The 26,918-nt window shown below is 43.2% G+C and overlaps 1 protein-coding gene across 4 annotated transcripts; it reads left to right on the top strand.

Annotated features, from left to right (window-relative positions):
* The first annotated feature begins 375 nt into the window (after positions 1 to 375).
* Positions 376 to 25,638, top strand: CDC27 (cell division cycle 27). 4 transcript variants are annotated; one of them, XM_039564513.1, is made up of 19 exons: positions 376 to 550; positions 5,807 to 5,882; positions 9,093 to 9,240; positions 10,577 to 10,702; positions 11,638 to 11,735; positions 12,231 to 12,385; positions 12,507 to 12,721; positions 13,200 to 13,314; positions 15,301 to 15,416; positions 15,536 to 15,635; positions 15,869 to 16,076; positions 17,020 to 17,189; positions 18,463 to 18,615; positions 19,879 to 20,087; positions 20,886 to 21,003; positions 21,232 to 21,360; positions 22,081 to 22,155; positions 23,068 to 23,248; positions 24,312 to 25,634. In XM_039564513.1, the coding sequence occupies exons 1-19, from the start codon at positions 524 to 526 to the stop codon at positions 24,392 to 24,394; spliced, it is 2,502 nt and encodes an 833-aa protein (XP_039420447.1). In that variant the 5' UTR covers positions 376 to 523; the 3' UTR covers positions 24,395 to 25,634. The 4 variants fall into 4 exon arrangements, with proteins under 4 accessions (XP_039420447.1, XP_039420445.1, XP_039420444.1 ...); XM_039564511.1 differs by having other exon boundaries at positions 383 to 550; positions 15,283 to 15,416; positions 24,312 to 25,638; XM_039564510.1 differs by having other exon boundaries at positions 384 to 550; positions 15,283 to 15,416; positions 17,017 to 17,189; positions 24,312 to 25,638.
* Positions 25,639 to 26,918: the final 1,280 nt, after the last annotated feature.

Genomic DNA, 26,918 nt, shown 5'->3' with positions numbered 1-26,918 from the left:
CAGAGCCCGGTCTGCGGCACAAACTGCAAGTTCTACATTCCACGGGTGCAAAGGCGCCCTGCCCTGCCGGGGGTTCACTGGCCTCCTCACACTCGTCCATCTCCGTTCTCGCTCGATCATCTCCGTCTCTGCTCGGGCGGCTCCGTTCCAGCTCGGACATCTCCGCCCCGTCGCTCGGCCATCTCCGTCCCAGCTCGGCTATCTTCGTCCTGACTCGGCCATCTCCGTCGCCGAGTAGTTTCCTCCCGGCTGCCGAGTGAGGCTTTCCCAGCTGTTTTCCGTCGACACTCGGCTCTTTCCGCCTGCGCCTTCGGGTATTTCCGCCGGACGGTTCGGGTATTTCCGCCGCCGGTTCGGGCGGACTCGGCGCCCGCCGGCCTCGCTCGCTCCGGTAACGGTCGGTGCGGGTTCAAATGAGCCGCGGCCGGGCCGGGCCCCGCCGGGACTCGCTCTGAGCCGGGCCGGGACTGGGGCCGCCCCGCTCGGGCTCGGCGACCAGGAGGCGGAGGCAGGGGAGAGCAGGATGACGGTGCTGCAGGAACCCGTCCAGGTACCGACCCCCGGGCGGCTCAGGCCCCAAAGCCCGGCCCGGCCCGGGTTAGGCCGCCCCGCCCGCTCCGGGGCCGCGGCTGCGGGCCGCTCCCGGCGGCCTCTCGGCCGGTGGGCCCGCAGGACCTCCAGCTCCTCCGCCCTCCCTCCCGCCGGAGCCCGCCGGGCTTCCCCTTCCAGCCTCCCGTCCCCATCCCCGCGCCCCCGGGACCGGCCGCGCTCGCCCCTTTGCCCCCCGAGCCCCCGAGGGAGGTGTCGGTCTCCCCGCAGCTCCTCAGCCGATCCGGCTCCCAGGAAGGGGCCCCCCGCAGATCCCCCGGGAGACCTGTTGCTACTTCGCTCACCTTTCTGCGTTCGCTGCCGTGTCGTGTTTAAATGCTCGCAGCGTGCTCGGATCCCTCCGTGTCGTGCGAGTGAAGGACGTTCCTTTTTCCCAAGGAGTTGGTCCCTTCGGGTTGATGGGAGACCTAGGAGAGAAAATAATGTCGATCTCCTTTTTCTCTCGTGTTTTAGTCTCACTGCAGTTACTCTGATGGGCTTCCTGTTCTTGTGCTCAGCCTTCCCATCCAAAAGTCGCGATTCACAGAATTAGGAGCTGCTTTTTTTTTCCACAGTTCTTGTATGCCCATTCTCTAACTATTCACAGTTTTCGTTAATCAGTCATCTTATTCATGTTCCCATTCTTTAAAAAAATATATTTTTAGCTTTTTAACAGGATGTTTTGGGGTTGGTTTTTTTTTTGGTAATTACAGCAAGAGGTTCCTGGCAGCAGTGTCTTGGTGGAACACGATTGTGTTCTGTTGTGAACATAGAATTCTTGCTCTTGGCTCTTTTCTTCCTAAAGAAAAGGTGGAAGGGGAAGAAAGTCTCCTGTGGAAAACCACCCTGCTGACTTGATCCTGTCTGTGGAAGATGGTGACAGTGAGGGCATTCTTGTAAACCAGGGTTTGTGTCCTTGATGGCACTGCTCTACTCATCCCCTCTGAGAGCAAGGGTCAGCACGGTGCTGGAAATGCTTTTGGCCACCTGGTCCCCCTCCTGCAGAGGCCATCCTGCACCATTGGTGTTATCCGTGGAGCTGGGCTGGTTGTTTTGCACCAGTTGGATATTCCAGGAAAACATGGGATTACAATAGAAAAGGAAGCAAGAATGCACTGCAGTGTGAATGAGTGAAACTGACAGGAAACAATACCAAATGTTTCCGGTGCTGTGCTAACTAGGCTTGACCAAATGGAAATATCTGCTATTCTGAGAGCTCCCTGATAGAAATGTGGGCTCTGGTGGTATTTCAGCAAGGTAAAGACCTCCCTAATGCTGTTCTCCATTCTTAACCTCTTCCTAGCTTGAATGTTTTGATGAGGCTTTGCTATGTTGAATATATCTATTTAGATTGAGTATATCTATTTAGATTGTTCTTTCAAATGACAAATCATTCCTTTAGCAGTAGTTCTGCTGCTGTCAGCTTTGCTGCTGTTCCTTGCTCACAGGAGTGCTGGTAAGTTTAGGAATTATTTGGGACTGGGTAAAGTCCATTGTGTTTCTGAATTCCCAGTTTAGTTGAAGTCCACGGACTTAACTCTGTTTTTATAATTTTCTTAAATGTTTGGGAAAGTTGACACTAGTTCTCATTTTTGTCATTGAAGAGATTTTTCCTGTCTATTTGTTCTCTCCCAGCCTTTCAGATGTCTTCAGGGCTCAGCATTCCAGGAAAAAACTGTCATCCTTACATCGTCACAGCTGTGATGTTACTTATCTGTCACAGCCTGACAGATAAACAACAGAATTTGTGTTTGTATGTAGCCTTATAAATGTTGTGCTTTAATTACATGAAATTCATGTCCCAGAAGGCATCTTGGTCACTGGTTAGGTTTTTGCTAACTTTTGAAGTTCTTTTAAGTTGAACAAAGTGCCAGAGTTTACAGCCCTCTGCTGTACTTCCTGATATGGTCGATTTAAAACCCTTCAGCTCCAACATAAAACTCTGTGTCCCATGTGCTGAGAAACAAGCTGGATGCCTTCCAAATACTTCTGAAAAACATCTTGGAAAGAAAATGAGTGCTTTGCTTGGAATTTAGCTGTTCAAGGTGATCATCTGCTGTGACTCACTGGAATGGTGCTTGAACTTGGCTGCAAACTGCAGGACCAACGTGTGCTTGTTCAGTGGGTAGAGTGTGTGTAACTGGGGAGTGCAGCACAGCCCATCCCAGAGCTCTCCTCCTCCCTGACCACCCTGAAGACTCTGAAATCATGGTAGAATCTGCTTAGCATGGCAATATAGGCTAAACAGCTTGGAAAACAATTTCCAAGGCAATACAGCTGTCAGAAGAGACCATCTCTTAAGAGCTCTTTGGCTTAGATATGAACTGACACTTGGACAATGCACAGGATTTTCTGGATAGAAGATGGACCTGTCTGAATCTGATTTTATTTTCCTGCTCTCCTCTCTGAGGATGCCTCTCTGCAGGGCTGTGTATGGTAGTTTTGGAATTCCCTGTTCATTTTGCATTTCAAATTAATTATTTTTAATATGAGTGGCTAGGACCTGGATGTTCGTCTGCTTTGCAAGCATGCGTGAATAAAATGTGGAAACGCTTCCAACTTTTCTCCTTCCTGTGATGCAGCCCTGAGAACAGGGCTGAGAACACTACTCTGGTGTGGTCTAGCAATTGTGTACCACTAGTGCTGTGTACATGCGTTGTGCTTCTTCTAGAACAAACTGAATTACTGTGCTGTATTGAGATCAATATTCCTGTCCTAAAAGGTGGGTAAGAAATCCTCTTTTCTGAGGCACAGTCATAGTTTAGACATCTGTTCTCATGGAAAATTGTTGCTGCATAGGTATGGCTGATGCCCTGCTGCCTTCCTTTCCTCTTCCTGCTCTTTTAGGAGAGAGTGTGTGAGGATCCAGGCTCCAGCATCAGTGAGATCAGGGCAGGAGGCACATTTTGGGTTGCAAAGTGATAATTGCTACAGATCAGGGATTCTACCAGCCCATTTCTTGCTTTCCCTCTGCTCCATAACAATTGTTATTTGAGCCAGTGTGTAGTGTAACTCTTAAAAAGTGGCTGTGTCATAGCCCCAAATCCCTCGTGTCCCCTCTTGGCCTTTGGCAGGATTCTTCCTGGCAACTTGCTCTTGTTTGAGCAGTCAGATGACCCTGATTTCCCCACTCCCACACCTTTGTTTTGTGAGCTGGCTGAGTTACAGCCCTGCAACGACAGGATTTTTAACCTGAAGGCGCCACAAGTTGGCTGGATTCATCTAAATGTCGCTTGTGATTTGGTGAAGAAGAGCTGCTTTTGGGAGCAAGAGAAACAGGAGACCTTGGGCTGCTCTGGCTTGGGGATGGCTTGAAAGATTGTATCCCTGACCTTCTATCTCCCTGTTTGTCCCGCTCTGTCTGCAGGGCGTGGAACCACCTTCAGCCTGGGAGCTTTTCAAGGCAGCCGGGAGGAATCACTTCAGGAGGCTCTGAGGCTCAGTTACTGAAATATGAAATACAACCAGAGAGAAACAATGTATTTGTATTGCAATGATGAAACTAAGAGAATTCACTTTTAAATACTTCCAAATACTTTCACACAAGCTTAAAAGCACCTGTTGATTTCTTAAGTGTATTTTTGGGATCTACTAATAGGAGAAAACAGACTCTCTGTAGAGACTTGTGTATAATATTCCCTGTAGTACTTGGGAGCCCTGGTGTGTACTGTTCATGACGGCTGTGTGGGCTTCTTGTGAAGAGAACTTGCACAGTTTTCACACCCTGTGTTTGTCAAGTTTGTGTTGGAAGAAGTAGCATATGGTACATGTAACTCTGTGATGTTTGGATTTTTTTTTTTTAAGATGAAGTTGGCGCCTGCCTTTCCCACTGGGAATAGCACTGCAGGGCAGTATTGCTTTCCCTGTGCAAGATTTCTTTTCATTTCGGAGTGTATCATAGGTTTTAGAAGCAAATTTTATTTGTCTTTGGTTGCTGATGAGTATTAGAAAAATTCTAGGTCACAGTGCCTTGAATTCATAAGTTCAGATCTCGTTTGGGATCCGTAATAACAAAACTACTGCAAAATGGCTCTTTGCTGCTGATGGAAAAGGGCTTTGGAACTGGAGCAAAGATCCCAGGTGGGAAGGAACTGCTCTCCTGAACCCAACCCTGCCCACCTTGGAGCACAAACCCTGATGAGCATGCACAGCACCCTTGGAGTAGGTGGGGAGGAAAGGCTGAACAGATCTTAAATTATTTTTTGAATCCCAGCCTCTTTTACAGATAACAGATGACTTTTAATGCAATCTGAAAAAGTTGGCCGAGTAGTTTGTGTGAAATCCTCTTACCCCAGCCCTGGACAGCTCTTGTGTGTCAGCTACTGGTGACAGCAGTCCAAGTAAATGACACCTGCCTTGCTGGTGTGCAGGTTGTACACCTCTGTGTGTGTCTGTTCCGCTGGAATCGTGCCATCCTTCCAGTCTGCATGAATATTGGCAGTCACAAACTCAAACTTGGTGTTCATGAAAAAGGAAACAGTACCTGTGAGCTGGACTTGGCCAAGTGTGAGTGTGTGAGCAAAATCAGAAATAGGTTGTGTTCATCTATGGCTGTAGAATACCATTTGTCCATTTAATTTGCATTGCACACGTTCTTGGGTGCTACTTCACAGCTGGTGACAGTGGAGAGGTGGCTGAAGACCCAACAAAATGCTGCACAAAGAGCAGTGGATTCTGTTCACCTTGGCCCTCAAGGGAACACTGATGCCTCTTCAGAGAAGATCCTTTATGCTGTTTAATCAACACAAGTCTCATCTTGACCATCTTGGACACTGAGAGGCTTCTGGGCCTGTTGGGTTTTGGTTTGGTATCTTGGGGAGATGCTTTAGTGGGATACTCTGACCAGTTGGGGTTGGATTTTGTTTTGATCGTTACTGAAGGTGGTGTTGTTTGGTGGTAGTTTGCAGTAATTCCTGCCAAGTTGTGCACCAGGCTAAAACTCGGTGATTTCTGAGGGGTTTGGATGGTTGTGTCTGGTAACTAGTGAGAAACATTCCAAGGTTGATTCCTGACTTCGGTGCAGAGTTTGGTGGGGTTTTTTAAGCCTCCTTACTAATAGTTGAAACAAATACAGCTTGGCCAGCGTGTTTATCCTCGCCTTTCTTTTTATGGCTCTATAAAACCAAGCTGAACTTTGCCTTTTGACAGTAAGAGGTAAGGAGTTTTTTGCATTTTTAAAGCTTCCCCACTAAATTAAGATGATTTTCTTGCCTTGCAGGCTGCTATCTGGCAAGCACTGAACCACTACGCGTATCGTGATGCTGTGTTCCTCGCAGAAAGGTTATATGCAGAAGGTGTGTACTTTGCAATTAAAAAGTTGATGCTTTTTTTGTTTCAATTTTTAATTTAGGTTTTTTGAGCCTCTGTTCCTGCTTCATTTTCCTTCTGTTCTGGTAATGAAGTTTAACTTTCTGCTTGGGGAAAGCAGAGGAATGCCTCGCAATTAGGTTGGAAAATCAAATCGTGTAACAGTAGCAATGTTATTTTACAGTAAAATCTCCTTAAAATTAAACTCAGATTTGTGTGTTTAAGTGCAGTGTTTACGGTTTATGGTATCAAATGGGAGAGTGCTGGGGTTTTTTAATAACCCTCAAGCATTGCATGTCTTCCAAGGGCACTTGAGGATAGATGCAGCACACAAATTCTACAAATTGGCTTGACATTGAAAGCTGTCTTTGCTAATAATGCTGTTCAGATATGTTGATTGGCTCAAAGAGAGTCTTGTGATGGTGAGAAAAAAGCACTGTGAAATTGAGACAGTGAGAATCAGAACATATGGAACAGGTGTCTCCTGCTGAATCCCTGCTAATTGTTACTTCATTCTAAAGCTGTCAGGTCTGGGGTGTCTTGGATAGTGAGCAGGCAGCAGTAACATAAATCTGTACTTTCTCTGGGTCCTTTGAACACTTTTTTTGGTGTGTTCTAGCACCTTTTATTTCTTTAACCTTTTCTCCATGATCTCAGATAAGCTTTTCGTTCTTCTGTACTTCTTTCTCCTCAAAACTGGTGGTCAGCTTTCTTTCTCTGTTTTGAAAGGTATTGTTCCCTAACCACTAACATAAAAAACACCCCAATCCTTAAGCTAAAATACAAGCATCATACAATTTCTCATGCTAAACAACCTGAACTTACAGTTTGAATTAAACTGTATAAGCTATTTCATGCTCTGTTTTGTAATGAAATATTTTGCCTGCCTTGCCCACAATGCAGTTCTTAACAATGGAAGCACAAACCTAAGTTTTGAGAGATAAAGACTTCTTTTTCCTTGTGTCAGGGTTACAAATGAAATCTGGGGTGTTTGATCTGGTGTTTAAATGAGAACTGTTGTGTAGAATATTATGGAACCTGGTAATCCAGGTGTGCATGAAGGAAATAGTATTTTAGGGATGACAGAGCTCCCCTGAACACAACACACTGTGAGGTGCAGGGAAATGGTAGATTGAAGGTAATTGCCAAGGATTTAGGAGCAAAGCAAATCTACTTTTTGCAGCAGCCAGGAGAAAAATACCTGGCTTGATAGTGGCACGTCTTCACAGAATAATTCTCTGCAAGAATACTTCAAACAGCCTTTTTCAGTGACCAGCAGTGCTGAGAGAAAGCAGCATGAATGCTGACACTTGGTGCAAGCAATTAACTGCTAACAAAACATCTGGCTCCTGGTTAAAATAAGTGGTTACATTGCAGAGTGGAAGCTGCAGAACTTGAATACAGTGGCTCCACATTGGCAGGAGTGGTTTCACCCTGAGAAGAACTTCTTTTAAGTCTACCTGCAATTACTGTCCTTGATGGGACATCTGTGGCTTGGTCGTTTCCCAGAACTCTCCAAGTCTGTTAAAGTAGCAGATAAAAATTGATTTAAGTTGAATTTTCGGAAAGGTCTTCTGGTGTTTTTAGGATAAGGCTAATGAGGTGTCCTCTGTTTGGATCTTCTGTTTCCATTGTCAGTGTTCAGGTGATAACAAAAACTTAAAATAGTCAGTTTTCAGTGAAGCAAAGGATTTGGGCAGATTCCCAAAGAGGTTTTTGTACAGTGCTCATATTGATTTTTCTAAAGAGTTCTCTGTAGGTGGGTGAACAAACATCAAAATTGTTTCTTTTAATGCCGAGTTCCATTTGCAGGATAATGTGTTTTGAAAAGTATAAAGGTAATGTGGGCTTATTAATTGCTTGGAGTTTGAAGTTGCTCGTGTTCATACACAGCTTTTGATTTAAAATATCACTTTGTGAGGGTGATTTGAGTGTAACGTTTGGGGAAGTACAGAGAGTGGGTTAAGCCACCACGGATGAACAAAATCTGTTGAGTTTACAGGAAGGATTAAAGTTACTTCAGGAGTTAACTCTGTCCTTTATGCTGTAATCACAAGTGGGTCTGACCTCAGTCTCAAACCTGGATGCCAAGTCAAGCTCTTTGAGTAGAACATCCTCAGTGTGGTGCATAATTCATCTCTGCAGTGGAAGAAAATGTGCAAGCAAACATCAAATCTAAATAATTCCAGTCTCTGCCCTGATCCCTTTTGTTCTCTGTTTAGATAGAGATGACTTTTCCTGATGCTTGACTACTTCTTCCAGAATTTAGAAACTTGTGAGATCTCAGCTTGGGAAAAGGATTTATGGAATTACAGAATCCCAGAATGGTTTGGGTTGGAAGGGACCTTAAAGCCCATCCTGTTCCACCCCCTGCCGTGGGCAGGGACATCTTCCACTATCCCAGGCTGCTCTGAGCCCCATCCTGGTTTTAGGAGAACTTGTCCCTATCGATAGATCCCAACATAAAGCAACTAAAGCATCTGAATGGTGCTGTCAAGCCATGTTCCCAATGAAATAATGGGAGTAGGCAGCAAAAACGACAGGACTCAATGTTGGTGAAGAGGTGAGTGGTAACTGACCAACTTTAATAGTCATTAAAATCAGAAAATCTTCTCCACTGAGTCACGTGAAGGTAAAGCATCAAATGCTTTAGAACAAGAACAGAAGTAAAATTGCAAATGGAAAAAGACCACTTGAAATTGGGATTAAAACTGGCTGCTTGGGCTGGAATAGACTTTCCTTCTGAAAGTTGTTGTCTTTTGTGTTGTGCCAGTGTTTATGCACTCCTTAAAGTAGTGCAAAGTGTTGGTGGCAGGTGTGGTGATACTCTGAGCCAAGTCAGTCTTGGTGTGGCCAACAGGTTGTTAAAGTAGCTCTGGCCTGGCTGCTGTGCTTGGCTTGCTGCTGTTCTAACAACAGCTGGCTGATGACTTATTTAGGTTGGGTAGCCAGAAGGATCAAAGTTCCTTTACAGCTGGAGATGTTACGAGTTGATCTGACTAGCCAAGGAAATGGCATAGGAAGTTTGGTAATCACCAACAGATAAATGCACTTCATTCAGGAATTAATTTCCAATACCAATACCTACTTTCTTCCATCTTGTCCATAGCTGGCTTTTACTCCCTGCCCCCAAATTCTTTGTACTAAAACGATTAACAACTAACTGATGATTTTTTTTCTTACATTTTGTTTTCCAGTACACTCAGAAGAAGCACTGTTTTTACTGGCAACGTGTTACTACCGCTCAGGAAAGGCCTATAAAGCTTACAGGCTCCTAAAGGGACACAGCTGTACCACCCCACAGTGTAAATACCTGCTTGCAAAATGTTGTGTGGACCTCAGCAAGTAAGTAAATCCCTCATGTTTTGTCCAGGGTTACAAATGGATTCATTTTTTTGCTTGGATTTCTCTTTAGAAGCTATCATCTTGTATAAACTAGAAATTCATTGGTCCTTCAGCACAAAAGATTATAAGTTCAATTTATTTTGCTTTCAGATATGGATCTAATGAGCATTATCCCATGTTACAGAAACCTCTAAAAGTTGTTGAGTAACTTAGACAGGAATTGTGGAGCTGTGTGGGGAGAAAACAGACCTCTCCAGAGTGTGTGGGGAAAGCTCCTTGGTCTTTGCTGCCCTCTTTAGTAGGGAAGTCCTTTGATGTCCCAGGATGTTTTGACTTGGTCTGGTTCTTCTGGCTCTTAACTGCTGTGGAGCCATTAGGATTCAGCTTTCTTTGCATCTTCCATTGAAAGGGAAATGGTGCTAATGTTCTACTGGAGAGGTCCCAGTGGAATAAATTCAAAGCTGATTGTTCTCTCCCTTGCTTTTACAAAGTCTGGGGTGTGCATATAGCACATCAGCTCCTGAACTGGTGTCAGATTTCTTAAACACATTGTTTAGAATTTGTTAAATTTAACTGTTGCTGCTGCGTGAGCTCATTTATACAACCGTGCCTTATTTTCTTGTGGGCATGGTCTGTGCTGATAGAAGCATCCACCTACAAGCGACATTTCAAGTGGTGGCAAGAAAAGGTGATTTGTTTGTTCAGGTGTTTGGGCTCAGATGCCTGAAAAATGCCTCCCACCCCAGCAGTTGTATAAAGTCATTTTGAAGGCTGACAGCCAGTGGCCCATTTGTGTGAGTGGTGCTGCTCCTGCAGGTGGAGGAGGTGCAAATTGAGCCTTTGTTCTCCTTTTGAGCCCTTCTTGGAAGAAAGGAAGGCATTAAAATCCAAAATCTCTGCCATATCCCAATATTGGGTCTTAACTCAGTGTATGGGGCCTTACAGATTGTATTTCTTCAGAAAACAAAGCCAAATTAAGCACTGTCTTAGCTTAGATAAAGCACCTTCAAAGATCAAGTGTGTGGAAGATTTTCTTGTCCTTCATCCTAGGATTGATCACTTTTGGAAAAGTCATGCTCTATTTTGTACCTTTGCTTTTGGGTTTGTTTTGTTTTTCTTCCCTCCCAGTAGAGCTGTTTGACTTCAGAGTCCTGAACCTCCCTGTTGTAGAGGAATCCATTGGTTACTAAACATTCATTTGCAGGAATTGGTTTGTGGTTTAAAACCTGTGAACACTGACAATGGATTTCTGTTTTTGTTTGCAGCAGGGTGAAAACACTGGACTGCCAGTACTGTGAGCCTTGTAACCCCTTTAAACCTCTTGTTTTTTAAAAAGGCTTGCAGAAGGAGAGCAGATCTTGTCTGGTGGAGTGTTGAATAAACAGAAAAGCCATGATGACATTGTTATGGAGTTTGGTGACTCTGCATGCTTTACACTCTCCTTACTGGGACATGTCTACTGGTAAAGTTGCTTTTTCATTTTGCCCAATAAAGCTGGAGGGTTTTTATTTGACCAAGCCCAGATTTAGTCAAACATATCCTTAGTCATTACAGGAGACATCTATCTCTGGGTTACACAATTTTGGAGCACGATAAGTTCAGGTGGGTAGTTGTGGAATCAGTCTAATTTGGGAATACAAGAATGGTTTAATTTTCTCCCAAAGGCTGAAAACACAAATTCCTCTTTCCCAGGTGGATACGAATGAAATCCAAGAGTCTGGTTTTTTATATACCTTTGCATTTGCTCTGTATTCTTCCCTAAGAAAAAATCTCAGCTTGTTTCTCAGTGTCACCATTTAGATTTTTTTTTTTATCTGTTCTATACATGTGTAGCTCTAACCTTCAAATCAAAGTTCTGAGGGTGCCAGGCAGAATAACTTGACAAATTTAAGTGTTTTGACTTTGCCAAGATGCAAGAAAGGTTTCGGTAAATGTGAATGATTTGATTGAATAGGAGTAGTTTGGCTCGTGGATTCTTCTCTACTATAGCTGTTCTCAATTATTTTCAAAATTATTTCTTTGTAGGCAAATACTTAAGTGTTCAGTTTAGTCCCTAATTTATTTGCAAAAATATTATCCATAGATACTTAAGATGGCTGGAAGGCTGGCAATCAGGTTACTGTTGGCAGAAAAGAAACAAGCTGTTGCAAAGAACAGCATCTTCCTAAAAATGAAAATTCTCAAGCTATTCTAGTGCTTATGTAACTTTTTTTGACAACTGTGTCTAAATATGTCAAATAACTTCAAAAGAACTCAGTATTCTTCTGGCTTGAAAAATGAGGAATGTTTCTATGCCTCTCAACATGTTTTTGTTTTTCAATTCCTCTTCTGGAGAACTCTCTTGAACAAAAGTGCTGTTCTGAAGTTTCCCTGTGAACTGTTTCATTCTTTTTGCAGCAAGACAGACCGGCTTGCCAAAGGATCAGAATGTTACCAAAAGAGCCTTAGTTTAAATCCTTTCCTTTGGTCCCCTTTTGAATCACTATGTGAAATAGGTGAGTCTGCTGAACTGTTTTACTCAGTAATTCTTTGGAGAGATTTTTGTGAGCAACAATTAATTTAAAATACTTTGCCATTTTTAAAAACTTCTGTCTTGTTTTCTTTCATTTTCATTATTTATACATTTTTGGATTTAACAATACCCTGTGCTTTCCAGCCTACATTTAGTAGACACTTAGAAACTGTTTCTGAAAATAGCTGAAACAAACAATAAATAACAATTATTAAAAATATTGATTGTCCAGGGTTTTGTAGCAGAAGAATGGAAGAACACTTCTGCTTTAGTATAAAGGGCCCAGAGTGACCTAGTCTAGTGGAGGGTGGGAATGAGATGATTTTTAAGGTCCCTTCCAACCCAGCCCAAACGTTCTATGATTCTGTGAAATGTTTTAAAACACTTCTAAAATCCTTTGTCTCCTGTCCTTGTTTCAGACTGAATATTCAGTGTATAGACTCAGGAATAAGTATTAAATCTCCTTCCACTCTTACAGGTGAAAAGCCAGACCCTGACCAAACATTTAAATTAACATCCTTACAGAACTTCAGCAGCTGTCTGCCCAACACTTGCACAACGTTGGTGTCTAATCACAACATATCCCACAGACAGCCTGAGACTGTCCTCATGGAGACACCCCAGGACACAATTGTGAGTTTTGCTGAAATCACTGTAAAATCACCTGGTAAAATTAGTTAATTTTTCCAGCTTAACTGAAAAATGCTAATTAAACTATACCCTGAGTACCTAACAGCTGCCTTTTATTCTTCAGGAGTTGAACAGAATCAACCTAGAATCCTCCAATTCAAAGTATTCCTCTTTGAATTCGGATTCCTCCATGTCTTACATTGACTCTGCTGTGATTTCCTCGGATTCTGTCCCTCTGGGGTCAGGAACTGCCATATTGTCCAAACAGGCTCAAAATAAACCAAAAACTGGACGGAGTTTACTGGGGGGACCTGCAGCTTTGAGCCCACTAACTCCAAGGTAAGTCCTTGGGATGGCCAAGCTCTGCCCAGGGCTGAGCTGCTGCTAATGGCTGGGATTTGGAACAGGAGGGCTGGTGCTGCACAGCGCACTCACACACGTGTTGGTGGAATTCTGTAAACAGTGCTGCACAAGGGAAACCCAAACAACTTCAGGAACTGCTCTTGGTCCTAGTGTTGATCTCTTCTGGTTTTTAAACAAACAGTTGCTGGTTTGGAGGGGAATTGTAGATTGAGGATATTGCTTATTGCCACGTTCTCACTTGAAAAATCTCTAAAGGAATGCGTTACTCTTCTGGAATAAACTTTATTATGAAAGGCTACTGTAAAGAGCTTTTCTTGAAGAACAACTCTTGATGATCCTGTGGGTCCAGCTCAGAATATTCCATGATCTGGGTCTCTGTTTTAACCCCAGCATCAGAGCAACTCTCCAGGTGTAACACTCAGACACTGACCCTTCCTCTCTGGTTTGTTCTCAGCTTTGGAATTTTGCCACTAGAAACCCCAAGCCCTGGAGATGGGTCCTATTTACAGAATTACACCAACTCTTCCTCTGTAATCGATGTGCCATCCACCGGAGCACCTTCAAAGAAGGTACCTTGCATTCTGGAACACAGCTGCTCTTCTGAGAGCTTGACATTGCAGTGCACTTTAAAGAAGAATCCATAATACAGCGAAAAAGACATGTGAGCTGAGTTTTCCCACCCAAATGCCCAGGCTGGTGTTGCTGGAGTAACCTAGGGAAGGTCTCTGTGTTCTGTCCACCTCCCATCACAGAGGGTACAAACACTGATGCTTCCAAACAACAGCAGATGCAAACTTCTCAGTTTGCTGGGCAGAGTGGGGAGACTTGGAGTTTTCGCTTTGCTTGTTTAATGTATTTTCTGAAGCCTCAAGTGAGCTGAAGCTACTGCTCTCCTGCAAGTAGTTCTTGAATTGTAGTTTACAGGCCAGAGTAATAAAAATCCTGCTGCTGGTCTGTAAAGGACTGAGAGAATGGTGCTATTTCACTCAGCAGAGTCTTGGGTAGGGGAAACTAAAAATTGTCTGTTTTACTCAGGAAGAAACTGCCATAGTTGCCATAGTGATAAATGAGAGGTGGAATGTTGGTGACAGTTGAAGAACTATTTGTTCCTTTCTAAAAACAAAAAACCTGAGGATTTTTCCCTGTATTTTTAGTAAATCTGTAAGTTGCATGAGGGGTGTTAGTGTTTTACAGGGGGCAGTATTTTGGAAGTGAAAACTCGATGCAAGTAATAGTGTTGAATCCCTCAAACAGTAGAACTTTAATTGCCACGTTCGCTCTGGACAAATCTTGGTACTCACCTTGCTGTGCCATTCTGAAAGGGAAATTTGGGAACTGTGCTAAAACGGTCTGTTAGGGATGTGCTTTGTGTGGCTGATCCAGTTCCCATCCTGTACCTGCTCAGGACCAAGGAATTTTCCATGGTACATTTGAAAACAATGGCTTGTGGTGGACTGTGCACATGTAGGAAGGTAAATTTCCATGAGTCTGAAAATAGAAATAAAGTTAGTAAAGTGCAGCTCTTCTGAGAGCTGAAAAGCTTTGGGGAATCAAGTCGGATTTGCTTCCGTTTTGTTGCTTTGCTGAGTGTGACACAACTGAGGTCTGAATTTCACTACTCCACACTTAGGCACTGCACAGACAGAGCTGTGCCGCTACCAAAACACAAGTATTTAATACCTTTGAATACAAACAGCTTAAATTCTGGTTCATGCTTTGTCCAGTGCAAATAATGACTGTGCCAGTTCCACTTTGCTCTTCCAGTTCTGTGTCAGACAAGGTTTGGTGGAGCTGTGGCTGAACAGAGGCAGTTTCCTAGGAAACACTTACATAAGTGAATGAAGCATTAGGATGGATCCAAAGGCTTCCTTTCTGAGTGGGCAAGTGTCCTTGCTGGCCACCTAAACCATCCTCTGGTAACAGAATCTGGGAAAGGAAGGGAAGGACAGAGCTTTAGAGGTTGGATAATGCATAAACTGGCATTGCTTGTGCTGGTGTTGATCCCACTTGTCCCTTCCAAACAGCCATCACGGAATTCCATGTTGGTGTCCTTGGAGTGGGCAGAAAGATAATTTTAAGTTTTTTTTTTTAAAAAGTAGGAAGAGGAGGATCTGTTCTGAAAACAGGCTGTGCAGTTTGTGAATGGCTTCTGAATGGGATTGTAATAGGATAATTCAAAAATATTTTTCTTTCTTTTTTTTGTGTGTGTGGTTTGTTTTCAACTTTATGCAGGAAAAAGCCTTTAAATATGACATCTTTTAATTCCCTTTTGTTCTTGCACAAGCACTTTATCATATAGTTTCTTGCCACTAGATGGAGATTCTATATCTTCAAATAATGTGCATAAGCTTTGTGGACCTGGTGTTGTTAACAGGTAGAATGAGAAACACTTCTGATGGGTTTCCCCTTGGGATGGGGGAACCCTCCCCTTAATTAAAATAATTGTTTCTCCTTGTGCAGTGTTCGGTGGGTGGAATGGGTTGGGTTTGGTGCAGCAGAGATGGAGACTCCTGAGTGACATAATAACAAACCTGTAGAAACTCTGTGTTGTGCAGACTGTCAGCAGGATCAGCCAGGCTGGAACAAAATCCGTCTTCTCGCAGAGTGGGAATAGCCGGGAAGTCACCCCAATTCTTGTTGCACAGACACAGAGCTCTGGTCCACAGACAAGGTAAAAAAACCATAGTGTTGGAGCATTTTTGTTTAAAACAAAGCTAAAAACTGTTACTAGTAGAAGTGGAGCAAAGAAGTTTACTTTTCCGTGTGTAACTTTTAAATTTTTGTTTTCAGTACAACACCTCAGGTATTGAGCCCAACCATTGCTGCTCCACCCAACGCGCTGCCTCGACGAAGCTCTCGCCTGTTTACCAGTGATAGTTCTACAACCAAGGTACCAAACCTCCCAGTGCTGGAAATTTGTTCCTTTGTTACCCATGCCACTGTACCAACTGTTAATTTCCACATATTCATAGCAGTTTTAGCAGCCTAAGAACAGATTCTGTGGTGAGCAGGGCATGGCTGGGCATGCTTGTTACACATAATTTTACACAATTCGCTCTCAAGTTCAGATTTCTGAATTTAAAAAATTCTTTTATATGTAACTCTTACTTTTCTTATTTGCAGGAAAATAGCAAAAAATTAAAAATGAAGTTTCCACCTAAGATTCCAAACAGAAAAACAAAAAGTAAAACAAATAAGGGAGGAATAACACAACCAAACTTAAATGATAGTTTGGAAATTACCAAACTGGACTCTTCCATCATTTCAGAAGGGAAAATTTCCACTGTTGCACCACAAATCCAAGCTTTCACGCTACAGAAAGCAGCAGCAGGTCTGTTTGAGCACTACTGGACTGTAGTAGAGTAAAATCTGCTATATCTGGGTTTTAGTGTTGCTTCAGTATTTGCTTCTTCCCCATTTCATTTTAGCCTGCAGCTCTCACCTTTGTATAGTGATAAAAACTGATTTAATTCAATTCAATCTTCTTGTTAACTTAGAAACATGTGAAGAAATATTGAAAGTGGTAATTACCAGGAGATACATCTTGCAAGTTCTGGTCCATATTAATGATTAAAATATTTTCAAAGTATTGATACATAAAGTATTATAAATTATTATGCAATGTATTAATTATGATAATAGAATAATTAATATTATGCCTATAAGTGTTATGTTGTTATAATTTATAACTTTAAAATAATATAAATTACTTTAAAGTATATAAGGTGAGATATTACCCTTGGGAACTGATTCAAAGGAGTTACTCGTAACCCAGCATCTTCCCTCAACATGGGCTTTATGTAGTCTGTTCTCCCTTGATATTTCCCACTTGTTTAAAAACAAGTCTTTATTCAGATTGTCAGAAAATCCTAAGCAAAATGCTGAATTCCTCTCTTTTGGCTCAGTAATGTTTCCAGGCAGTAAGAGGATGTATCCATGGCTACCAGGCTTGTGGAAACTGCTCAGATCTAGAGAAGTGTTTGAATAGCTGCTGGAAGTGCAGAACTCCACTCGCCCTGAACCCCAGAGTTTAAAGACTCATTATTTTCTGGCTTCCCTTACAGAGTCTGATATTCAGAATATCATGTTCATGTTAATTAAAAGTGTATAAACCTTGTTTGGAAACTCCTGAAAGGTTTTCATAGGCAAGTTCAGGGGCAGTGCACAAGGGAGAGCATTTGGGATTAGCACTTCCAAGTAAATAAGTCTCAGCTGTCTTCTTTTCTTTTTTTTTTTCCCTCCCACTTTTATTTATTGTGTTTTTCTCCTAGAAGGTTTGATGAGCCTTCTCCGGGACATGGGGAAAGGTTATTTAGCCTTGTGCTCATACAACTGCAAAGAAGCCATCAATATTTTGAGCCATTTGCCATCCCATCACTACAACACAGGCTGGGTGCTGTGCCAAATTGGGAGAGCTTACTTTGAGCTGGCAGAGTACATGCAGGTAGGAACTGGGGCTGGGCCTTCCTCTTCTCACTTTCCTTTGGCAGTTTTACACAAAACCTGCAGATTTCCTGTAAAATCTGTGGGAAGTTTGCAGTTGTGGTAAATGGATAAATATAAAAGTTACACTGGAATGGATTTAGATCTTGAATCTGCTTCCTTAGAGCTTTATCACTGCGCTTTCCTAAAAACTTTTTTTAATGTTATTTGTATCCATCTGTTGGGGTCTCTTCCTTGTCTGTCCTGTCTCTGCCTCCAGCTGTGCTGATGGAATTGTTTGCACTGCACTGTTTTAGATTAGATCACTGAACAATTTGAGCTCTAAAACAAAAAACTTCTCTCCATTCTAGTTAATTCTGATCACATCAGTGACCCAGTTTCCCTTCCAGCCTCACAAATGAAGCGTTGGCACAGCTGAGGTGATGCCAAACTGCTCCAGAATCAGAAGTGAGCAGTTAAGGGTAATCCCACAGTTCACCTCTCCTTGGCACTGTTGTCCTGACAGTTGATGTGCCCATTTGCTAAGTTTTTAAAACACTCCTTGGCAGAACGTGTGCAGGAGACAAAGGAGAGGGGGGTCTTGAGCTGTGCGCAGTCTGTTCAGGGATGGAATGCATTGGCTGCTTTTATAGATAACTTATGAAAGGTGAGGGTATGGATTTTAATCACAGAATTCCCAGGCGGTTTGGATTGAAAGAGACCTCAAAGCCCATCCATTCCCACCCCTGCCACAGGCAGGGACACCTCCCACTGTCCCAGGCTGCTCCAAGCCCCAGTGTCCAGCCTGGACTTGGACCCTTCCAGGGATCCAGGGGCAGCCACAGCTTCTCTGGGCACCGTGTGCCAGGGCCTGCCCACCCTCTCAGGGAGGAATTCCTTCCTAGTATCTCATCTATCCCTGCCCTCTGGCAGTGTGAAACCATTGCCCCTTATCCTGTCACTGTTGGGATGGTTAACAGTGATAACTGGCCCATAAGTCTGTTACACTCCTCCTGATTTTGTGGATAACGTTTTTGCCTTGCTGGAGCACAGACAGAAACAGGAATGCAGCTGAGTCAGCAGGAGGGAGAGCTGGCTGCATTCCTGCTGGCATGAGTATCCTGGGATACAGTCACTTCCTTCCCTTGAAAGGAAAGTTCCAGGACTTGCAGCTCTCTGTAGAACACTTAAAAAGCAAAGAGGATGCTCAGGATGGACATGAGGCCTTGGACCTTGACCTCTGTGCTCTGCCTCAGTGGGCAGAATTTTATTTTAAGTTTCATTTCTGTTCTCAGGCTGAGAGAATTTTTTCAGAAGTGAGAAGGATTGAAAACTACAGAGTAGAAGGCATGGAGATCTATTCAACCACACTCTGGCATCTGCAGAAAGATGTTGCTCTTTCAGTTCTTTCCAAGGATTTGACAGACATGGATAAAAACTCACCGGAGGTATAAAATGCTGTGGGCTTGAGTGAGAAGAGGGAAACTACGTGGTAAAATCAGTGATTCAGAACAGAGCTTTGAGCTTTAATCCGGTGTACTCTCCAGTAGGAATACACCTGAACATGGCAAAACTGGAGAGGAGGTGGCAGGGTTGTCTGATCAACTGCTGATGCCTGAAATGGCTTCTTCAAATTTGAATATTAGCTTATGTGGAACAGGTTGAAACCTTTTATCTGATCATGGTTATTTAAATTTGCCTTGGCACCATTCAACCAGGAAGATCATGGGTTAGTCAGTCACTCCTGCTGCTGCCAGTGTGCAGAGATAAGGAATATCTTTTTCCTGTACCACTGTTTAGTTGCTGTAGCTAATTCACTGCCACTTAAAATATTTGTTGTAGAATTTATTTGCAGACATGATGTTTATAGCAAAGTCCATTAAACTGCAGGGTGTGTGGTAATGTAAAGTCACAATGTGCCAAAAACCAAGAATCTTTCAATGAGTGCCACAGTAAAAATAACAGATGTGAGTTTATAGACGTGCTCTTAAGAATTGAGAAAACTCTAGAGGATATTGGAAATATTTTTGGTGGAGGAGGAAATCCAATTCATGTTGTCCTGTTAGTTTGTCTAAGAGTGGAAAACTCAAACCCAGTGAAGCAGTTGGTGGTTGTAGTAAGATTAGTCAGGATAGAGGGAAATGCAGATTCTAATCCAAGGAATGGAAAACAGTTCTGTGCTTTGGCAGTGATGCTAAAAATTTGGAGAAGTGAGGGATGCCAGGCTGTGGTATTTGCAGTCTCGATGGGCCCTGCGCAGCAGGGAAAGAGGAGGTTGTTGCTAAAATTCTTCCTCTGCAGATTTCCAGATTTGTCAATTGGAGGGAGCTGAAGAAATAAAGTACCATCTCTCCTTTTGTTAGTCTTAAATATCAAAAATGTTTTATTTCTGGCCTTTTCAACAGCTTCAAAAGCTTTAGTCCTTAGTCATCAAAGGTTCTAATTGGTACAGACTTGTTGGGTGTCCATGGATTCTCCATTTCTGTATTTCAGTGTGTATATTTATTTATTTATTTTAGAAGGTGTGTTTAGCCCTGCTTGCCTCACAGGAATGAACCTGAACTAACTGTTGATTTATTCCTGTTTTTACTTTTAAATCTAGGAATAAGTTATTTACAATTATTTAAAGCAGTGTAGATAAACGTGTTCAGCTCAGCTTAGTCACTCAGGGTTGTAAAAAGGGTTCTGTTCTTGCCCTGCTGTTGCTCCAGGCCTGGTGTGCTGCAGGAAACTGCTTCAGCTTGCAAAGAGAGCACGACATTGCCATCAAGTTCTTCCAGAGGGCCATCCAGGTGGATCCAAACTATGCCTATGCTTACACCCTGCTGGGCCATGAGTTTGTGCTGACAGAAGAACTGGACAAAGCATTGGCCTGTTTTAGAAATGCCATCAGGGTCAACCCCCGGCACTACAACGCCTGGTAAGTTTGGCTGTATCCCCGCTGCTGCAATGGTGCAGAATTCCTTCCCGAGGAGCATCTTCTGGATGCTGACACTGCTGTAATTTCATGGAGTCACAGACTGGTTTGGGTTGGAAGGGACCTTAAAGTCCATCCAGTGCCACCCCCTGCCATGAGCAGGGACACCTTCCACTGTCCCAGGGTGCTCCAAGCCCTGTCCAGCCTGGCCTGGGACAGTGCCAGGGATGGGGCAGCCACAATCTACCTACCACTCTTCCCTCCTGGAAGAGAGCAAAGCCTTTCCTTCAGAAGATGGGGGGGCTACTTTAACAAGGAAGGCAAAAAATTGGATTTTTTTTTTGTTTTGTTTTCACAGATTGCCTAGGCTGTATTACCCCAGCTATTTTGCTCTGCTGGGCAGCATTCTTCATGCATTATGTTTTCTCACTTGCAGTTGGAGAGATGAGATCTCAGCCCCTTCGTACCTTAGGACACACTTAGTTTCTTACAGTTTTTTAATATATAAAGCAGTAAAAGTTAGATCTGTGAGTGTGATCCCTTAGTGTTAATAACTTTTGTGTGCTTTTTATTTAGTAGCTATTTAGCCAGTCTCCCTGTGTATCACACATCAGTTCTTCAGCTACCCAATGGATAAAAAAAGAAAGAAAACTTTATACAGCTTTTTCCCCCAAGAAATCCCTTCCCCCCCTATATGGGGTTGGCAAGGCTCCAAACCATTCCTTCCATGTCACATTCACTGACAGAAACTAATTTGATTAAAATCCATTGCTGCTTACCAGAATTGTTTCTCTGCTGCAGGTATGGGTTGGGAATGATTTATTACAAACAGGAGAAATTCAGTCTGGCAGAAATGCATTTCCAGAAAGCACTTGATATCAACCCTCAGAGCTCAGTCTTACTGTGTCACATTGGAGTAGTAAGTACATGGCACTTAACTTGGGTGGGGAGAAGGGTTTGGGGTGGAGACGCGGTGAGGAGGATTTTTCTTCCTGTGGGAAAGCTTGTTCGGACTTGGTCTAGAATCGAGCAAATATTTTTCTAAAGGAGCAGATTGCAAGTAAGCATGGTCGAAAGGGTTTGTCCTTGCCTGGCAGATGAGCTGCTATTTTTCCCCTTTTGGAATTGTTCTCTCTTTGTGTGTCAGGTCCAACATGCACTGAAAAAATCTGAGAAGGCTTTGGACACTTTGAACAAAGCGATCAACATCGACCCCAAGAACCCACTATGCAAATTCCATAGAGCCTCGGTGTTATTTGCAAATGAGAAGTACAAGGTCAGTCTGGGTGCTCGTGGCAACCTTGAAATTCCTGCAGCTGGAAATGGGGATGCCTTGGAAGCTGAATGTGTACAGGTCACCCTGGGGAGCACCAGGCCTTGCAGGAAGAGCCTGGGACATGGGAAGCATTTGCTTTGGCAAGTGCCACCCTCACCGGGGAACTGTGTTAAATGTTTTGATCGTAATAAAATCTGGGGCCAACAGGTGTTGGTTTTTAATTGTTATTTTAGTCTGACCCACTATCGTGAGTTCATACTAAATTACTAAAAAACCTCAGCAAACTGCCCCATATCCAATTACAGCAATAGGAACCAGCTGTTTCCAAGGTCATGTTGTGGAGTGAAAAGGCAGAAGTGAAGCAGTTTTGGGCTGATCCCTTGCTGACCTGAACCCTGTTTAGAATAAGAGATCTTCCCACAATGTTTATCCAGCAACTTTTCCTCTGGCCAGTGTTTTTTGGCTCCAGAAGACAAGCCAGGTCTATGTTGAAACTTGCCTCAGAAACATGTGCACACTGAAAGGGAAAACTTTACTTCAAACTTTATTTCTAGCTGCAGACCAAATATTTTTCAGTTGAATTTCTTAATGATGCCAGGTGACTGTCACAGCAGAATGAATAGCTCCAGCATCAACAGCTAGTTTAAGTGTAAAGTAGAAGTTTCACAAAAAGTTTTTGGTTTCAAATGCCTAATATAAACACTCTTTCCAACCTTTCAGTCGGCTTTACAAGAACTTGAAGAACTGAAACAGATTGTTCCCAAAGAGTCTCTTGTTTACTTTTTAATAGGAAAGGTAGGTAAAACTTCATTGTGATTGTAAGTTCTTTGGTTTCATTTGCTGCTTAATGAGAAAATTTGATGCCTGTCACTAAGCTGCTTCCACTTGGAGCAGTATTCTAAAAATTCCCAAGCTTTAAATAAGGCTTAGTGCTCACAGCTTTATGATGTGCCAGCTTTTAAATGCAAAGGACAGTTAAAGAGAGCTGGAGGTGCTAGTCCATCCCTCAGTCAGCAGGGCTGGTTATTTGCACACATAACTATTAAAATACTGAATCACATTCTCCTGCATTGTGTCAGAAATACTGAATAAGAAGCAACTGCGTTCCAACCTTTCTTGTGTGAAATGCCAGGGAGAAGGGATCTGGTGACAGAAATCCTCCTTCCCACCACCTCCTCTGCTGATAAGCTTTAAATAACTTCTGCAACTTTCTGCTGGGGGTGTCTGGTCACTTGGAAGCACCAAGACAAACTTCCCTCTAACGCAATGCTGGAGAACTCTCTCTCAGCAAGATTTCTTTATTTTGTTTAAACTGGAGAGGGGTAAAAAGATTAGTGCTGAAATTCACTGGTATTTTTCCAGGAGTAGCTGGACCTCTAAATTGACATGAGAGTGGCCATGTCTTGATAAATTGAAATATTTTCACTGTTTAAATGCTCAACACAGATAAATAACTTCCTTGTCTGCCCTTAATGATAAAGAATGTCTTAGCTGCTAGTTTAAATTGTTTTATTTTTAAATAGAAACACATTAGTCTTTCTAAACATATTTGTTATTTCCCTTGGGGCTCACATAATAAATTTTTCATATCCACCCTCTGTTGTTTTCCATAAAACATCACTGAACTGCGGCTTGGAACATTTGTTGCCCAAACCTTCAAGGAGCAGCTTTGTGTAAATGTAGCCTTTTCTGCTTTTTTATTTTTAGGTTTATAAAAAACTGGGTCAGACACATCTGGCCCTAATGAATTTCTCCTGGGCAATGGACCTGGATCCCAAAGGAGCCAACAACCAGATCAAGGAGGCCATTGACAAGCGTTACCTCCCCGACGACGAGGAGCCCATCACCCGCGAGGAGCAGATCAGTGAATGTTACCCCTATGAGTCAGGTCTGTGCTCCCAGCCCTGGGGCAGGTCAGGGGCTTCTGCCACTTGGGTGTGGGAAGAATGCCAGGTTTAATAAGTGAAACATTCTGCTCAGCAAGTAAGAACTCTGGAGGCTCTTCATTCAGCAGAATTCATTCATTTTCCCTACAGAAAGCATGGCGTGAAGGGTTGTGAAATTTCTTTAGATGTAGTAGGACAGAGATCATGGTAACTCTGAATTTACACATATCAGGGGTGGCTGTAAGAGTATCCCAGGAGAGCAGGACATTCCCAGGGCTGCAAGCATTCTGTCATAAAGCATCAAATAATTTCAGAGTAAATGAATGGCAACTGACGTTGTCTGTAGAGGCTTTTTCAGAAGTTAAACTGGATGTTGGATAAAAATACTTGGTGTGCTAAATGTAAAAGGTGGCAAAGAAGAAAATATAGCAGGATTTGGATTCTTATTAATAGACAAATGCTGTGTCCTGAAATTCTCAACTGAAAAAGTAGGGAAAGGTGGCAGCTGTATATCACATTGGTTTTTATTGGTCCTGTGTGCTTTTTAATATGGGAACTTTACCCTGCACTGTACTTCTGGAAATATCCAGAGTTTTTCCCTCCCTGCTGTTGGAATTGGGGTAATTTTGAGCCCTGGCTCCCTGAGCTGAGCCTGTTCTGACCAGGAGATGGAGACAGAGACTGGAACTGCTGAGCAACACCTGAGCAGTACAGGAAGAAAACCCCAAAGCCCAACCAAACAAGAAAAAAAAATTTAAACAGGAAAAAACCAAAAGCTTAATCTGTCCAATAAGCATAAACAAAATAAGTGTTGGGCTGTGTGTCACAGTTCAGCTTCCCTGGCTGTGCAGAGAAAGTGTGGAAGAGTTCCACAGCCTCAGCTGAATGACCCTCAGTGTACATGGAACAAACTCAAGCAATTCAAGGTAATTTGGGGGGAAAATGGAATTTTTTTTTTAATACTTTGGCTGCCCTGCCTTTGATGGGCCGGGCTGGGTCATGGGGGAAGCTTTGCAGTGGGACAGCTCTGTGGTCTCTGACCCCGAGGTCTCTTTCCCTCCGCAGTGGGCACGGACGAGTCCCAGGAGAGCAGCATGACGGACGCGGATGACACGCAGCTCCATGCCGTGGAAAGTGATGAATTTTAACCTCCAAGAGCCAGTGTCTGAGCTTAAGTGTGTGTGACTGGTACTGTCGTGTTCTCCCCTTCCTTGGCATCCTGGGTTCCACATCTCTGAGCCAGCACTGTTGTTGTTCTCCACTGACACCACGAGTGCACCTCAGACCTGAACTGTACCAGAGTTCATGGCAGTGCAATATCCAGCTGCTGCTGAGTCTGACTAGTTGGCTCTTACACACTTATGGAAATGGCTGAGGAGAAAATGCTGGTTTTGGACTCCCCCCTTGCTGGAAAAAAATATCATGGAAGACAGACTTGGTTTGCTGTATGGAAGCCAGTAGATGTGGGGATAGTACTAATGACGAGGTGTCTTGTTCTTTTTCCAGAAATGTGTCTTAGTTTGGGTCTTCCTTGGTAAGCAGAGTGCTGAACCTCATTTCCCAGTTCTCCAAGGACAGTGTTGACAAACAGGCTGTTCAAGACTTTTGCATATTGTAGTGTAACTTAAATGCCAGGGAGTGTCAATGACCTTAAAGCTCCAGTGTCTCCAGTGAGCAACCAGGACTGGGTGCGTGTCAGGCCACGTGAAACACCCCTGTCCCTGCCTAGAGTGCAGCTGCAGGAGAATCACATTGCAGGATCAGAGCTTTCATCAAATGCTTTCATGTTCTAACCATGAATTAATTTATTCACCTGGTTTTGGAAAGGTCAGTGTTTACTTTGTATTTCAGTCAGCACCACCTTGCTTCATTTTTCATGCACCCCTTGACTTGTTCTTCCCCTTTGAAGAATAAAAATTAATAAAGGGCAAAATCAAGAGAGAAATGTAGATACAAGTGTAATGTGAAACATCAAACCCTTAATCCTGTGAGAGCGGGAAGACTGGAAGCCTTAATACAATCAGAACCTTGGTCAAATGCATCAAATAATTGTCTCAGATCAGTATCTCCTTAGGTCTGTGATCACTTTGAAAACTATATTGTAAAGTGTGGTCCAAGCAGGATGCAAAAATGTGCAATTATCTGTCTTTTTCCTTATTTTTTTAAGCTGTTCTTTCAGTTTCCCATTCTAGGAACATTTTCCTCCAGGGTCTGTTTCTGAGAGGAGAAAGCTGTGCCACATTAGTGAGTCCAAACTGCTCTCTGTAGCATTCTGCGGCAGCAATTGGTGCCCTTTGTGCAGTGATGATAAAGCAAGTGTATGATACAAGCAGTTTTAAAGCGCAATTTATGCCTAATAAATTGGGAATGATACAAATTTCATAGCAATGTATTTGTTGTGGTCAGTATTAATGTTGTGGGTTTTTTTTCTTTTTTTTTTTAATCTATTGGTTTTTAGGGGTCTCTTAGTTTCCTTCACACTTCAATTTCTTTTGAATTTTGTCCTTGTCCACTTGGCACCTCCCCTGTCCCGGCTTCTCTCTGGTCAAGAGCCACAGGGACACCTTTATCCTTTGAAAAATCATCCCCGAGTTCTGAGTGAAAATAGAATTCTGTGGCATGGTGGGTTTTTTTGAAGTAGGAGGATGGGCAGTGAAGAATAGGCTTCAATTCCCCTCATAGGGTAAAAAAACCCTCTAAAATCTGAGGAATTAAAAGGGATGAAATTTTTGCCTCTGCTACGCACTTGTGATCAGCTGGGTCTGGAAGGTGATGGATTGACTGGGAGATCATGGCACGTTTGGGCTGGATTGGGGGATCTCACACGGATTCCTGTGGCTGAGGTGTTCTGGGGTGATTCCCCTTTCCTGGAGAGTCTTCCCTGGGACTGATCTGCACCTCGGGCAGAGCTCCCAGGCCCTGCTCCTGAGGTTGCTGTGTCTCTCCTGGTGTGGTTTTCCCATCTAGCTCCAGCTTGTGGCAGCTTCCCAGCACATCCCTCGCATGGAGGAGTCTCTGAGCAGCACCTCCTGGTAAGGTCTGCAGGCAGCACTTGTGGAATGCCACTAATTGCCATGTTAATTGGCTTCCTTTTGGTTCCCAGCATATTTTCTAAACAAAAGCAGGAGGAAGCAGGTGCTATTTATTTTTCCATAACAAATGTTGTTCATGTGGGGACCAGAGATCCAGGAATTGAAGGGGCTTTTTTCCTTTTCCTTTGTTCCCTGAAAACCACAGTAAAACTCTCAGCCCCTGGGAAAAAGCTCTTAACTCAGCTGGGCTGTTCAAAGGATGTTTGTGCTATTTGGGAGACTTAATACATAAAAGCATTCCTGGCTTTATATGTTCATCCTACCTTAAAGGTGTTTTCTTTTTTTCCCAAGAATCCAGGGTCACATTTAGCCCATGCTGCTATTTTACGTTCTAAGGAGAAACACAAAATTAGTATTGGAGGACTAAAATTTGGCTCTTTGAGGAAGGACAGAGAGGAGGAGGCCAAGCATGGAGGCACTGGCAGGCAGGTGAGAGCAAGTGTTCACTGAGGAGAATTAGGGAACTGTCATTTTGTTACAACAAAACTATGGAAGAATGCAAAGTGTGGGTGTGGTGTTACTATTTGCATTGAAACAATGTAATTTGTCTTTTTTTTCCTTTTCTTGATTTTTTTTTTTT

The sequence above is a fragment of the Corvus cornix genome, chromosome 23 (genome assembly GCF_000738735.6).
Source record: "Corvus cornix cornix isolate S_Up_H32 chromosome 23, ASM73873v5, whole genome shotgun sequence".
In the NCBI taxonomy this organism is placed as follows: Eukaryota; Metazoa; Chordata; class Aves; order Passeriformes; family Corvidae; genus Corvus; species Corvus cornix.
The sequence above is the reverse complement of the archived record's forward strand: the minus strand, read 5'-3'. Positions and strand labels throughout refer to the sequence as shown.

Bases quoted from the DNA above. Each gene is read 5' to 3' on its own strand.
- CDC27 (XM_039564510.1), top strand. From the start codon at position 524: ATGACGGTGCTGCAGGAACCCGTCCAG. The intron at 15,417-15,535 runs GTAAAAAAACCA...TTTTGTTTTCAG, and splicing joins AGCTCTGGTCCACAGACAAG to TACAACACCTCAGGTATTGA. The intron at 23,249-24,311 runs GTCTGTGCTCCC...TTCCCTCCGCAG, and splicing joins ATGTTACCCCTATGAGTCAG to TGGGCACGGACGAGTCCCAG.